This window comes from Malaya genurostris, chromosome 2 (genome assembly GCF_030247185.1).
Source record: "Malaya genurostris strain Urasoe2022 chromosome 2, Malgen_1.1, whole genome shotgun sequence".
Classification (NCBI taxonomy): Eukaryota; Metazoa; Arthropoda; class Insecta; order Diptera; family Culicidae; genus Malaya; species Malaya genurostris.
This window is the reverse complement of record NC_080571.1, coordinates 340,122,690-340,139,339: the sequence shown is the minus strand read 5'-3', so window position 1 is coordinate 340,139,339 and position 16,650 is coordinate 340,122,690. Positions and strand designations below refer to the sequence as shown.

At 42.6% G+C, this 16,650-nt stretch overlaps 1 protein-coding gene across 1 annotated transcript; it reads left to right on the top strand.

Moving 5' to 3' along the window:
- Positions 1-479: 479 nt before the first annotated feature.
- Positions 480-14,885, top strand: LOC131429364 (uncharacterized). Its single transcript, XM_058593440.1, has 2 exons — positions 480-5,677; positions 14,735-14,885. The coding sequence occupies exons 1-2, from the start codon at positions 480-482 to the stop codon at positions 14,883-14,885; spliced, it is 5,349 nt and encodes a 1,782-aa protein (XP_058449423.1).
- Positions 14,886-16,650: the final 1,765 nt, after the last annotated feature.

Genomic DNA, 16,650 nt, shown 5'->3' with positions numbered 1-16,650 from the left:
TGTAATTGTTCGTATGAACAATTGTTGCCATTATTCGCGGAGTTTGCATTGTGTTGGCCACCAAGCGCCATTATTCCTTTGTAATTAGGTTACAATCGCTCCATTGTTCACTGTGGCGTCCCTAGCCGTGGTGAATACCATTAGCCGCGCGCCATTTTGTACGCTACTGCTGCTGTGGTTCCGGCCGATTACTGGAAATCTGTTCTGCGGTTCATCGGTTCACTGCACATAACCGGATTTTGTTGCTGAAATTTTTACTGGATTTCGGAAGCCGTCCCGGGCTTTGAAGTCTCAAGTTTGTACGGACTGTACTAATTCAAGTTCCTGTTGGCTGAAATATTATACAAGGCACATTTTGCCTTGAAAAAGGTGAGCCTCTTTCCAAGTTTTTACCACCCTCCTGTGGGTCTACTGTGGTCTTTTGTTCTGCAGGTAACTTTGTATAAATTGGATCACGTTTCGCGTTACCAGCATACAAAATGGCAGACGACCAACAAAGGAACCAGTTACTTTCGCGAAGAGATACGCTGCTCACTTCTCTGGGTCGGGCAGAGGTTTTTGCCGAAGAGTACGTTGCTGCGAGGGACGAATCGCAGGTACCTTTGAGGCTGGAGTACATCACCAGCGTTTGGAACAATTTGGAGTCAGTTCAAGCGCAACTGGAGGACAACGAAACAGATCAAGAGGGTAAGGCGGAGCATGCTGCTGTGCGCGCTAATTTTGAGCCACGGCTTTTTCAAATAAAGGCATCTTTACTTTCTATGCTGACTCCTCTTCCTAACGATCGTAGCCCTCAACCCCCGCGTGTTTCCTCCACTCTCTCCGGCATCAAACTGCCAACAATTTCGTTGCCTGAATTCGATGGCGACTACATGCAATGGCTTCCGTTTCACGATACCTTTTTGGCGTTGATTCATTCCAACTCTGATGTTCCGGATATTCAGAAGTTTCACTATTTAAAGGCAGCTGTCAAGGGGGAAGCTGCTCAGTTGATAGAATCGATTGGCATTAGCTCCGCAAATTATTTATTGGCTTGGCAAACGTTGGAAAGCAGGTATTCCAACGATTATTTACTGAAAAAGCGTCACCTACAGGCACTATTCGATGTTCCGAAGATGAAGAACGAGTCCGCTGCGGCACTTCACGGGTTGGTGGACGAATTTGAACGCCATACCAAAACTCTTCGACAACTGGGAGAACCAACCGAGCACTGGAGCACGATTTTGGAGCATCTTCTTTGTACCCGCTTGCACGACGATACAGTGAAGGCATGGGAGGATCATGCGTCGACCGTCAGCAATCCGGATTACAATTGTCTCATCGATTTTCTTCAGCGCAGAACACGAGTTTTGGAATCCATCTCAGTGAATCATCGAACACCCGATACGCAGTCTACTGCCGCTTTATCAGCTCAGCCGTCGAAGAGATCGTTTCATTCCCAGATCCGTCTTTCGTCTTGTGCCTCTACAGCTAATTCAGCAGTGACGGATTCTCTTGAGAAGTGCATCCTATGCAACCAGTATCATTTGTTGATGCGATGTCCGCGCTTCAACCGACTTTCATTGAGCGAACGCCAGCAGTTAGTTAATTCCAAACGTTTGTGTCGCAATTGTATGAAGTGTGATCATATTGTCCGTCATTGCCAGTCGAGCTTTAATTGTCGAAAGTGTAATCGTCGTCATCACACACTTCTGCACCCTGAGCATCCCAACGGATCAAGCCAAGTCAGTCATGAAAGTGAGCCTACCGTTCCAGCTAGTCCAGTTTTCAATTTTTCGCAGTCTAATGGATCTTCTACAGCTGAATCTTTTAAGCAATCCACTGTTACCGCCACCGAGAGTCCCAGAGTTGAAGTCAGTAGTGCAGTTCATCAACCACGTGAAAGCGTTTTTCTTCTCACAGTGATCGTGAAGGTTATCGACGTCTTTGGTGTAGAGCATCTTGCACGGGCACTTCTTGATAGTGCATCTCAACCGAACCTTATAACCGATCGTATGGCACGAATTTTACGTCTTCAAAGGCAAAAGGTGAATGTAACTGTTCAGGGTGCCGGCAAACTTTCCAAGCCTGTGTGTGAATCCGTCTTCGCTCAAGTTCAGTCTAGAAAAGGAGATTTCTCATGCAATGTAAACTTTCTGGTAATGGATAAAGTTACGGCGAACCTTCCATCACAAAATATTTCGATTGCAGAGTGGTGTATTCCGAAGGATTTGTTTCTCGCAGATCCATCCTTCAATGAAAGTCAACCAATTGACATGGTTTTAGGTGCAAAGCATTTTTATTCGTTCTTCCCGAGTGCTGCTCGTCTGCAGCTAGACAAAAATCTCCCTCTGCTCATTGATAGCGTTTTCGGTTGGATAATAGTCGGATCAGCAAGCCAAGTTTCTCCTACACAAACCCCCGTGTCAACAGCAAACGGCATGGTCATTTCGATGTTATCGTTAGAAGACAGTTTGGAGCGTTTCTGGAAAACTGAAGAGCTGACAACGAAAGACAACTACTCTAGCGAGGAAAGACACTGTGAATCCTGTTACCAGTCAACTGTTTCTCGAAATTCCGAAGGACGCTATATCGTTCGATATCCCAGAAAGCCAGACTTCAACGTGATGCTGGGTGAGTCGAAGAGCTCTGCGCTACGACGGTTCGAATTACTTGAAAGACGTTTGAAACGAAATTCAAATCTCAAAGATGAATACCACCAGTTTATGCGAGAATATCTCTCCCTCGGCCATATGCGATTGGTTGAAGCGGACGACGAAAACAATTCCCAAACTTACTACCTGCCGCACCACCCCGTTTTCAAGGAAGCAAGTACCACAACCAAAATTCGAGTCGTGTTTGACGGATCAGCGAAAACTTCTTCCGGCTTCTCTTTGAACGAAGCTCTCTGTGTCGGTCCCGTGGTGCAGGACGATCTATTGACCATCATTTTGCGCTTCCGAACCTATCCGATTGCGCTCGTCGGTGATATCGCTAAAATGTACCGGCAAGTACTTATTCACCCAGACGATTCTGCTCTTCAACGTATCCTTTGGCGTTTTTCTGATCAAACACCAGTCCAGACATATGAACTACTCACTGTTACGTATGGTCTCGGTCCGTCTTCATACCTAGCAACTCGTACACTTCAGCAACTGACCGAAGACGAAGGGATTTCTTACGCGTTGGCAGGAGCTGCTATTAAAAAATGTTTTTACGTAGACGACTTCATAGGTGGAGCTCAAACCATCGAAGAAACAATCCGTCTACGCACCGAACTGAGCGACTTGTTGCACAAAGGAGGATTTACACTACGAAAATGGACTTCTAATCAGCTCGAAGTTTTGCAAGGTCTTCCCAATGATGAGATTGGTACTCAATCTGCTTTACATTTCAGCCCTAACGAGACAATTAAAGCCCTTGGTATTAGCTGGGAGCCTGAAGCCGATCACCTTCGTTTCGACTCTCAAATTCGATGTAGTAATGAACCGCCAACCAAGCGCACTATTCTTTCGGATATAGCAAAACTATTTGACCCTTTAGGACTAATTGCCCCCGTTGTAGTTCGAGCAAAGATACTGATGCAAGAGTTGTGGCTGCTATCGTGCGGATGGGACGATCCTGTTCCAGAACCTATTAAAACCAAATGGGAGAAGTATTACCACGAATTGGCGAATATCTCCGAGCATCGAGTAGACAGATACGCGTTTCTACCTGACTCTGTTGTACAACTGCACACATTCGCAGATGCATCCATATCTGCATACGGTGCCTGCACATACGTCCGCTGTGAAAGTAAAGGGAAAGTAAAAATACGACTACTGGCTTCGAAGACACGCGTCGCTCCGCTGAAACGAATAAGTATTCCTCGTTTGGAGTTGTGTGCGGCAGTACTAGCAGCCCATCTACATGCTCACATAAAGAAAGCTATCGATGTAAACGTTTCAGAATCATATTTTTGGTCTGACTCATCTGTCACTCTGCACTGGCTACGATCACCACCGAATGTTTGGCCTATCTATGTGGCTAACAGAGTATCTGAAATTCAGCAGTTTACACATGGTTGTCAATGGAAGCATGTTCCCGGATGTGAAAATCCTGCTGACCTGGCTTCACGTGGCATGTCGGTTGACGAGTTTTTGAAAAACGATATTTGGATCAGCGGTCCCAGTTGGTTATCACGTCCACTCCAAGATTGGCCAGAATCAATCCCACCAAGTGTTTCACACGAGGAATTGGAAATCAAAACTACCGTCGCAGTTACTCAAATAACGCCAACAGTACATCCCTGGTTTCTCCGTTGGTCGTCATACGGCCGTCTTCTTCATGTCATTGGGTACTGCATGAGATTCGTTAACAATACCCGAGCTAAAATACGCACGCAGCCGCCCACCTCGCCCGAAGTTATTGTAGGCCGTACACTTACCGTAAATGAGCTTGCCAAGTCCAAAACGTTCCTCATTCGGTTGGCGCAGAATGATGAATTTGTCGCAGAAATCAACCAGTTGGATAAAAATAAATCGGTATCGAAATGTTCCCATATTCGCCAAATGACGCCGTTCTTAGATGCAGAGAGAGTGTTGAGAGTAGGAGGTCGTTTAAACTTCGCACAGCTACCCTATCAAGCAAAGCACCCGGCTTTGATTCCAACAAACCATCCGTTCACACGACTGATAGTTGAGGATTTCCATCGCAAATTACTACACGGCGGCGGACGTCTGCTATTAACAGCAATCCGAGAAGAATTCTGGCCACTCAACGGTCGAAGACTAGTCCACAACGTAGTCAGAAATTGTTTCCGTTGTACTCGCCTCAATCCGGTACCTGCGCAGCAACAAATAGGCCAACTGCCTGTATCGAGAGTCATTCCCAGTCGTCCCTTCAGTGTTACAGGTGTTGATTATGCCGGTCCACTCTATCTTCGTCCTATTCACGAGCAGGGCGATCACAGCAGGACGATCGGATGGTGGCCGGTCAGCGACAGAATGTGCAGGTTGAGGATCAAGGGCCGGTTCTTCAATATCAGCATAATTAACGTGCATAGTCCCCACCTCGGAAGTAGCGATGACGACAAAGACGAATTCTACGCGCAGCTGGAACGTGAATACGATCGCTGCCCAAGACATGACATCAAGATCGTCATCGGCGATTTCAATGCTCAGGTTGGCCAGGAGGTGGAGTTCAGACCGGTAGTTGGAAGGTTCAGCGCCCACCAGCAAACGAACGAGAACGGCCTAAGACTCATCGACTTTGCCACCTCCAAGAACATGGCCATAAAAAGCACCTTTTTCCAGCACCGCCTCCTGCACCGATACACCTGGAGATCACCCATGCAAACGGAGACACAAATCGATCACGTCCTGATTGATGGACGGCATTTCTCGGACATTATCGACGTACGAACCTATCGGGGCGCTAACATCGACTCGGACCACTACCTTGTGATGGTTAAGCTGCGTCCAAAACTGTCCGTTGTGAATAACGTACGGTACCGGTGCCCGCCGCGGTATAATCTGGACCGACTGAGGGACACCGAGGTCGCGACTGCCTACGCGCGGCATCTCGAAGCAGCGTTGCTAGCGGAGGAGGAGTTCAATGATGCTCCCCTGGAGGACTGCTGGACCAGAACTAAAGCAGCCATCAGCAATGCTGCGGAGAGCGTCCTGGGATACGTGCCAAGGAGTCGACGGAACGAATGGTTCGACGGCGAATGCCAGGAGATATTGGACGAGAAGAATGCAGCACGCGCAGCGATGTTGCGTCAAGCCACCCGTCAGAACGTGGAATCGTATCGACAGAGACGAAAGCAGCAAACTCGCCTTTTCCGGGACAAAAAGCGCCGCCTGGAAGAGTCGGAGAGAGAGGAGATGGAGATGCTATATCGTTCTCAGGATACACGGGCGTTCTACAGGAAGCTGAATGACTCTCGCAACGGCTTCATGCCGCGAGCCGAAATGTGTAGAGACAAGGAAGGTGGCATCCTGACGGACGAACGTGAGGTGATCGAAAGGTGGAAGCAGCACTACGATGAACATCTGAATAGTGCACAGGCGGACAATCAGGCGTTGGAGGAGGAAGATTATGTCAGTGTTGCAGCCGACGGAGATGTACCAGTGCCCACTATGAACGAGGTCAAGGAGGCTATCCAACAGCTCAAGAATAACAAAGCAGCTGGTAAGGATGGTCTAGGAGCAGAACTCTTCAAAAGGGGACCGGAGAAACTGACGGAATGCATGCACCGAATAATCGAAGAGATCTGGGACAGAGAACAGCTACCGGAGGAGTGGAAGGAAGGGGTCATCACCCCGATATACAAGAAAGGTGACAAATTGAACTGTGCAAACTACAGGGCAATCACAGTGTCAAATGCCGCCTACAAAGTGTTATCCCAGATCCTGTTCCGGTGCCTATCACCACTGGTAAATGGATTTGTCGGGAGTTATCAGGCCGGGTTCATCAACGGCAGATCAACAAACGACCAAATCTTCACTATACGGCAAATCCTCCAAAAATGCCGTGAATACCGGGTCCCGACGCATCATCTGTTCATCGACTTCAAAGCCGCATACGACACGGTTGACCGTGTAGAGCTATGGAAAATTATGGACGAGAACGGCTTCCCTGGGAAGCTGACAAGACTGATTAAGGCTACGATGGATGGTGTACAGTGTTGTGTCAAGATTGCGGGCGGTTTCTCTGAACCGTTCGAATCACGTAGGGGATTAAGACAAGGTGATGGGTTGTCCTGCCTGCTGTTCAACATCGCACTTGAAGGAATTATGCGAAGAGCGCGGTTCAACATGCGGGGCACGATTTTCACGAGGTCCGGACAATTCGTGTGCTTCGCTGATGACGTGGATATAATCGGTAGAAACAAGGAGACGGTAGCAGATCTGTATACCCGACTAAAGCGCGAAGCGGCACGAGTAGGACTGAGGATAAATGTGTCTAAGACAAAGTACATGCTGGCTGGCGGAACTGAACGCGATAGGCAACGTCTGGGCAGCAGTATTACGATCGACGGCGACGAGTTCGAGGTGGTTGACGAGTTCATCTATCTTGGCTCAATGGTGACTGCGGACAACGACACCAGCCGGGAGATCAGGAGGCGCATTATATCCGGAAGTCGTGCCTACTATGGACTCCACAAAACATTGAGATCCAGGAAACTTCACCCCCGCACGAAGTGCACCATGTACAAATCACTGGTAAGACCGGTGGTTCTCTACGGGCACGAAACGTGGACAATGCTCGAGGAGGACCTGCAAGCACTCGAAGTCTTCGAAAGGAGGGTGCTGAGAACGATCTTCGGTGGTGTGCAGGAGAATGGAGTGTGGAGGAGAAGAATGAACCACGAACTAGCGCAACTCTACGGTGAGCCAAGTATCCGGAAAGTAGCCCAGGCTGGAAGGGTACGGTGGGCGGGGCATGTCGTGAGAATGCCGGACAACAGCCCCACCAAGTTGGTGTTCACCTCTAATCCGGCAGGTACAAGACAAAGAGGAGCGCAGCGTTCACGGTGGCTGGACCAAGTGGAGCGAAACCTGGATAGTATCGGGCGCCGACGTGGTTGGAGGCAAGCAGCCATGGATCGAGTTACATGGAGAAGAATTGTTGATCAGATAAAATCTTAAAAGATGTAATATCAGAAATATATATACCTTCTTGCGAACGTTCCTCATTAAATTCCGTACAGATTTCTCGGCGACAAGTTTTTCCAATTTTTTTCGAACTGTTGAATTTTTTCGGCTGCCGAGACATGTTTCCTAAGATGTGCCTTCGTTAATGTCCAAAATTCCTCAATTGGTCGAAGTTGTGGGCAATTTGTTGGATTCATGTCTTTTGGGACGAAAGTGACATTTTTGGCAGTATACCATTCTACCGTTGATTTCGAGTAGTGGCAAGAAGCAAGATCTGGCCAAAAGACAACAGGATCCTAGAAGTCGTTTTTGTAAACATTCCTTGATGTATATTTCGCTGTTCATTGAAGCAGTGGTGATGAAGGGTTTCGAAATCTTACCGCAGCTACAAATTGCTTGCCAGTCCATAGCTTTCTTACCAAATTTTTCGACTTCAATCGATGTCTCGGACTGGTTTAACACTTGCTCTTCTCGCACCGTATAATATTGTGGTCCCGGCAAGGATTTGTAATCGAGTTTCACGTAGGTTTCGTCGTCCATAATTATGCAGTTCAAATTTCCATCAACTCGTTCGGTGAAATGACGCTGAACTGAGTTAGCTGGCTCTTTGTCTTGTCGTTCACTTGTTCGTTCAAATTTTCTTCAATAAATTTGTTCATATTGAACCAAGTTGCCTCATATCCATGTAAACAGTACTAGTACAGGGTGCTGCATCTTTTATGTCGGTATGTAAACATTGAATAACTTTGAGAAAAAAAAAACAACCGATTTCTAGAGGTGATGTATTTTTATTCAGTTTGGTTCCTTACAATGTTTTTGTAGTAGTTTTGGGAAACAATATTAATTAATTGGAAAGCTTATAACATCTCGGGTATTATAACGTCGATTTCAGCAGGAATATTTCCCTTGAGCTCGTCAATAGTTTGAAGCTAGTTGGCGTAAACTTTGCTTTTCAGATAACCTCACACAAAAAGAATTCCAGGGGGGGTAAGTCAGGTGATCAGGGTGGCCAGTAAATGTCGTCGCAATATTTATTTTTCGACATGCACGTTAAGTTTACCCAATGGAACGACTATTTTCGATGTAAAGTGTCACTATTTCAGCAGGTTGCTTCGGTGTGAAGCGATCCATGCAAAAATTGTATTGAATTGACGTTTCCAAAACATATCTGATGCAATCGCTCGGATGATAAATGTGAAAGTAATTCAGCGTTTACATACCGACATAAAAGATGGAGCACCCTGTAAACTGTCAACAAAATGAGTTTAGTGGTGACGGTTAAGATTTCTTATGATTATAGGGACCGTGCACGAGGGCGTGGTTTAGTGGCCGGCGACGACAGCGCACGAGGCGGCGAGTGGAAAAAATAATGCTACCATAGCAAAACTTGTAAACTGAGTTTGAAAATACTTTCTAGCGTATTTTCTCTGCGGATTTTTTTTCCGAACCCTATGGAATTATTCGCGTGTGGTGCGAACGATTGTTCAACATCTACTGACTATAAAATTTTGAATCGAATTATTCATTCTGTATCTAAATACGGCCACGTCATTTTCTGTCATTGCAGTTGGATTTGTGTCTAATATTTGTCATATTCACTCAATTTCAAACACTCAAACGATATTCTCAGCACATTAAATGATTTTTTAATCGACTTGACTGGAAACACTGAAAAATATCTTGCTAAAACATTCTAATTTCAGACCTTTAGTAAAAATTGCTTCTGTGTAATTTCTTTACATACTTTCACTCAAAGAAAGTACCCCAATAAAATGATTAAATATTTTTTAAATGAAGTAAGTTTATCTCGAAGTTATTTTTACTTTCGCTGAATTGCAATTATTACACCACTTGCTAATACATTATTTGCAGAGCAAAATAGACCCAAATAATTTTCCATCCGTCAAACTTTGAAATGGGCCATGGTTTTAAATAAATTTAACTACTCGATAAAAAATAACTGCTCGACTGTCAAAGTTCAACTAAAAGTTCAAATAATTCGCAGGCTGCTCCATACTCTTAGAATGGAGTAAGAAAATAAATTGTAATCGTAAAAAAGCTAGCAATCTCACGAGTAGCCAGTTTGACGTATATAGAAAATACGAGTCACGAAGCTAACAACAAATAATCATTTTATTGAAACGCTGAACTGTTTTGCCTTTCTCATATGGAAAGGTTATACAATCACTTGAAAATCGACTAGTAAAAATTGGCCAAGTGTCATATGCCATTCCACTCAGTTCGTCGAGCTGAGCAATCTATCTTTGTGTGTGTGTTTCTCGAAAATGACTTAATCGATGTTGACCAACTTAGATTCAAATGAAAGGTTCTGCACGGAATTCTTGAATTTCATCCGGATCAGACTTTCGGTTACGGAATGATAGGGCAAAGCGTGTTAAAAATTGTGTACCGTCACTTGAAGAGTCGAAACGAAAAAAGTAAAAAGTTTTCTAAATTGGTCTCAAAAGTATTCCCGGTTTTCGAATAACGACGGCAGATAATAGTCATACACTCAAAAAAAGATCTCACTTATTTTTACACTTTGTCCGGTATTACTAATCTTAGGTTCAAATGAATGATCTTATGCTCCTACCAAAAATTAAGCATATTTTCGGTTGCAATTAAAATCATGTTAGTTGATGGCCATACGAACCAACTTCGATTATACGTTCTCGGGTTCTAGTGCCCGAAATACTTACAATAATGGAACTCACTACGTTTTCTCATCCATGTCAGAGAACTGTTCCATTCTGTAGGTTATACTAGTTATTGCACAAATAATCTCTTTCGTTTATTTTAAGAATCGGAGAGAAATGTTTTTAATAGTATACCACAGTATTATATATGAGAATATGATTGATGTGAGAAAAGGATCATTACACCACTATGTTGTATTAAAACAGGTTTTTGACTGTTTTATTCAGCGTGAACATATGGTAACAGTGTAAAGCTATGGTCGAGTTTTTTCGCCTATTCGCCACTAATGGCGCTACTTGTAATCGTGCACGGTCCCTATACAACAAACTTGAGAACTCGGTAGAAAATGTTGGATTATAGAAATGTAATTTTCTTTCGAGTATTTCACAAAGAAAATTGCCTTCAATAACTTAATTGATTTCAATTTTTTTTTCGCATTCGATGTAACTCTCCATCGCCTGTGCAGTTGCTCACAGTAGGCCTGCATTGTCACCCGTAGATACGGTTCTAGTGGTCAAAAGCAACAGCGAATGAATTATGCGTGAGATTGATTACCTTTACTGTGATTTGTCAGCTGAGTGCAATCAGTGTGTACGCGGGCTGAAGCCCGTAGCTCTCACCTCATGTGCCGGTACAATCAACGGTGACAACTTACTTAAGCAAGCAGCACGCGTACTCGCTTCAGGAATAATAATTTTTAATGACAAGATTTTTATTGGCCTCATCAGGCAATTTCTAACATCACTAGTTGGAGGCCCCACCGAGAACCGGATGGAACAGATGTTGGAGCTCTTTATACAGACATAACAACATGTTTGACAAATATCGGCGACTGGCAATGAAAACAATGATTCATAATTTTCCAATATCAGACGAATCGGTTCTGGCAGCCTCGTCCGTCAGCCAGTAGCCAGCTGCTGCTGCTGCTGCTAGTCGGAAAGGCACGTAAATCACTGCTGACTGCGCTTGGAAACGTTAGAGCCCCTAGAAAACGGATCCGGTAGAAAATCTAAGCAAACATAGAGAGAAGCACCCAAAGCTAACCCTTCTTCCGAGAAGCCATCATTCTCAGACGCCGCAAGCAAGACGACGTATTTTCAAAATATACCATCAAAGTATGTCAAAAGTTTACCATCACATCGCAACCTTAACCTGCGCAGAGCATAAAAAAGCAAAGCAGGCAGCAGGCGATGGTGTAATGACCTTTTCACAGAAAAAAAAGTATCAGATTTTGTCAACGAGGAATCAACAGTAGGAAAATATACATAATAAATCAATAAAAAATATTTTCCTTTCCCGCTGCGGTCAACGTGTACCGATTCTTTTTTTTTCCTTCCTCGCAGTTGCCGTTCAGTACCAGAATAACCGTCGCTACCGCATTGGACGGACAAGAATTAGTAATCATTTCGAGTGGAAAAGAAGACACCGCGACCGCTTGACTGCTGTACTGCTGGCCACTGGATCCGGGAAGAGGAACCGGCATTATAAATATTTTGATGTGGAAACGCTAAAACCTAAAAAATGCGATGACGAAATGTTTAGTCTATCTACAACCGGTTTTTGTTTTTGTTGGACGAACATCAGGAGGATGCTCTAGCGTTCGCTCATCTGCGGGACTGCCCGGGACCGGGTTTCAGAACCCCTTGGTAGCTATCGGGGGGAACGAGTTGCGCATCTCATTAACCGAATGATAAGCGATGCTGTTGCGATGGTAGCGAAATTGATCGGAAGCGGAGTCGAACTTTGGAACAGAAGAGGTTTTTTTTTCTCCATTAGTACGAAAACAAGGAACTGTAGCATTCCTTCTAAAAATTGGAACACGGCATTTGACTTTTCAGTGATTGGTTATGTATTTGACCCATAGAATTCGTTTTTTTTAAGCATAAATAAATGTTAAGTAAGGATTCCTCTTCATAGCAGTTCAAACCAGTTGTACAATTTAGCGATTCAAATTGAAGCTATGGTGGCACCATTCGGGCCATTAAACGTTGCTTAGTGGATGAAGTGCCAATAAAACCGACTGCAGTAACGGATTGAATCCCGCAAAAACAGTAAAAACAGTAGAAACAGTAAAAACCGTAAAAACATGACAAATAGTGTAACAATAGAACAGGGAAAAACTTCAAGAAACTGTTGTTCAATTTTTTGGTAATTTTTCACTACTGAGCTCACGCAGCCCACCTGGGTTCGATTCCCAACCCCGCACATAGGGTCAGAAGCTTTTTCTGGCCCGAAGAGGAGAATGACCTCAAGGTTAAAACCTCTATAATCGAAACAAAAAAAAACTACTGAGCAATTCCAGGAATGAGTAGACGAAAAAGTGACAAAATCAGAATCGACCTTCTCTGATTTGGATGAAACTTTGCACATGGCTTCAGTATGGCAAACCATAAGTTTTGAACCGATTGAGAGGTCAATCCGACTCACGACTTATTTTTAAAAAGGGCGTATGTATTTTTGCATTTCACAAAAATTGTCTTTTTCAAATCGTTGTAACTCGGAAACCGTTAATTGTACAAGAATGGCGTTCAGGAAGAAGTTGTAGGGAATCGATTTGGCACTATAAAAAAATAATTACAAAATAATCCGAAAAAGTTAAATGAAAAAAAGCATGGTTTGAATTTTTTTTTTTTGATGATTTTTATTTTAAAACCTACAGATTGATGGCTATTCAATCCGTGCCTTTTGAAAAATGAAGAAGTTATAGCTAAAACAATTTACAGATATATTCGAAATTTGAAGTTCTCGTTGAAAGATACTCATTTAAACCAGGTGTTCGCAAACTATTTTGAGTCATGGACCCCTTTACTAAAGTTAACTTAGACCTCAGACCCCCATTAGCAAATTCCTTTGAAAATTCAATTTCTTGCTGTTTTAATATTGATGTAAAATACTTATAAATTTCTGTGGATGGTCAAATAAACACAACTTTTTAGCTTGAATATTTTAAATAACAACTTATATCACGCAATAGGGAGTCGATTTCTAGATCTCGTCGACCACCATGAATCGGCCAGTATTAGTCGAAACTTGTTTTCGTTCGGCACGTCAGGAAAGACTTAGCACTTCGGTGCTTATTACAAGTGTGTTGCAAATAGCAATAACTTTACGTCTGCTTAGCGGTTCAAATTGAACTGTTTAAGTTCGCAGTAAGCAGTTCAATTTGAACTGCTCTGCACTGACGAGTCTAAGACGAAACGTAAAGATAGCACCATAATAAGTTTTCATTTACGTCGACCCCCGCAAAAAGGATATCGACCACTTTGGGAACCCCTGCTCTAAAGTATAAGGTTAAGCCACACATGTTTTTGTTCCCCTAAATTGTGGATCCGGACCACTGTTCAATCCTATATAACTCGGAAATTTTAAAATTTCCGATCTTCTACCGATTTTTTGAGGTTTTACGGCAAACCTAAAACAAAATCAGAGCTTTAGTAGTTATCAATTGAGTTTGGGTTGTGCATAAAAATTATTTAGATCTTTTGTGCAATACCAACATTTTATTATTTTTAGAGTTTGGGTATATTTACCAGAATTTTTAAGATTGTCAGTAAAATCCAAGTTGCAGCTTTTAGGAAATTTTGTTCATAATAAATTTCCAACTGAAATAATAAAAAAATATATGCCTTTTAAATTTAAAAATTGATAGTGCAAGAATGATAGTTTGGCGATAATTGTAGCTGGTAACACTAGCAATGGAATGATGTGTAAAAATATATAGATCATCAAATTTTGAAGATCGGTTGACTAACAATAAAGTAATGACTCGGTAAAGTTGAAGTTCTTAATATCCTATTCGCGATGCAGGTGCCGCATGAATGCAGATACGGCATATTTCGAGCTTGAAAAATAACTTGGAACGGGAAAAATCAGATTTTCGTTAGTTTCTCCTAAGCGATCGTCAATAATGACATACTTTAAATAATCTACAAACTTCACAAAATTCGAGGGTGTAAAATTTATCGAAACTGAGCTAAGATAGCTCAAAGTTACCGTTCCAACTTTTTTTGAGGCTTGGTGCTCCGCGTAATTTTTTCAGGCTTGGTATTAGGAGAGTTAATTGACAAAACAATTTCCCCGGTTAGGAGCTAGCTACGGGTTCGTGTTCCGTCTCTGCGATAATATTTTCGCGATTTTCATTAAATAGTTGCATTCTCATGTCATTTTTCAATATGCTTTCCCCGTTAGAACTGATCAAATTTTTAAAGAAACCTTGACTAACCTGGATAATCAACCTTGTAAGTACGATCCTTCCAGGAAAATGTTTTCGGAAACTTTCTGATGATGTTCATGGCATTTCCGTTTACCATCTTACTCAGACGACCTTCGGTTGTGTCGAATTCTCCCAGCATTGAAAAATCCAATTGTAAGGTACCTTAAAACGTTTTCATAACACCCAACCATTGGTCATCATCCAGTCACACCACCGATCCAAGTCCAACAACATGTACTTGCCTCTCCCAATCGGGTTCCTGCCTACAATTAACATTCCACGAATTGAATTCCAATCCACCGTCCAGCATCAGAAATGCCCATTCATCACGGGATGACGCGTTCAAAAACGCCTAAATTCGGCACATAAGCAGCGACGCCAATCTTCCGTAATGTTGGCCAAACTTTCAACCGAACTTCCTACTTCTGCATCAGCTCAGTCCGGCCGCGGGAACACCAAGCCAGCCGATCATAGTAGGCTTGGCGAGGATGACCAGCAAATATTTTGCCATCATAGCACTTTACCTCTTTTCTCTAGTCGCTTTTTATAGGAGTATGAACGCATCCCTCGAATGCAGAGAAAAAAATGCGTTAAAGTTGCGTACGAGTGTTGCGTAACACATGCGTATTACTAAAAGCGTGGAGAGTTTGATTTTTTATTTTGTTTGGCCAAGACGAAGCCACTTCACTCGAGACTTGCTGGGAGCTATTGGGTAATATGATTGGAAGATTGACTAACTGACAGGTAGTACTAGAATCGAAAAATTTATTATTGAAATTTTATCAGGTTTCAATAATTTTTAGGATAAGGAAAATTTGTTTCCTCCCTGAAATTTCCTCTCAAAAAAGGTAAAACGTATCAAAAATAACAAATGAACAATACAAGCTCTCTTGGAAAAATAGAAAACAACTACAAAATTTCGTTTTATTCCACATCTTGATTGCTCCATTGTTATTTTGCTTGATGAAAAACCTAATTCTAAAGTTCTGAATTTAAACACGCGGTTTGACATCAGTCATAATGGGAATAATTTTTACGAAATCGTTTGTTGAAATCAGTTTTCATTCTGTTTCCAGTGCTATTGAACTGAAAACCGAATTAGTTTTACACCAGATTCCTATACCTGGTTTTTCTAATTACCATCAGTAAGAACCTAACTCAGTCTAATCACGATCTTTGGTTCGAACTACTGTATCTAAAAATGTCAGCACCTTTCCCATTGACATTAGTTTATTAGATTTTGGGCAATGGTAAGGCCAACTGGTTTCGATAATACCAAGTACTCTCACTTCAAATACAATATTTCAGTGTTTTGCCTTAATAATGGACTAATATTTCTCGGACGCAGTACCGACATATTTGGAGATTTGTCACCTGAGCCAATTTGACCAACCCAATTGTTGTTATGCCAGTCTGATGTGAGTCGGACAAAATGGCCCCAAACACTGGCGTCTGGTCTCTGAATGGCCGATAGAATGTACCCTTTGGTGGCGTTAGAGCTTCAACGAAAGATACTTTGTGCCAATAGGATCGTGGCGTCTAGTCATGCAATGGCTTTTTCGCTGACGAAGTCTTTAGATTTTAGATTTGCTTTGGTACTAAATGTGATGAAAAGTTCCACATTCTTGTAATGCTTGCCAGACAAGAAATTTCTTTTACGAATTTGAACAGTTGCGTCTCTAAGACAGTCTCAAAAATGACCAACATCGTTTCAAGACGTAGAAAATTTGTCTTTATTTCCGACATTGGTAATGTTTCACTGATTTTATTTGTTTCAACAGTTTTTCTGTGAAAAGTTTTCACAACTTTCTCTATTTTTAGTTGCTTTTCATTATTTTTTCTGTTTATATTGCTTTCAAGGTTTCTACTGTTTCCCACTGTTTTTCACTGTTTTTACCAGTTTCTCATTGTTTTCATTGTTTTTCACAGTTTTCACTGTTCTCTCTGCTTTCACGGTTTTTAATTTCGGCGAACGACCGCAACAAGGGTAAAGTCGGGTATAAAGACTGTCCCAAAAAGTATGGACGCACTTTGATTTCGCTGTAATTAATTCACAAGTGTGAGATATGCAAATTTTATTCGATACACTGATAATATTACTACAACAACAGAATATTTTTC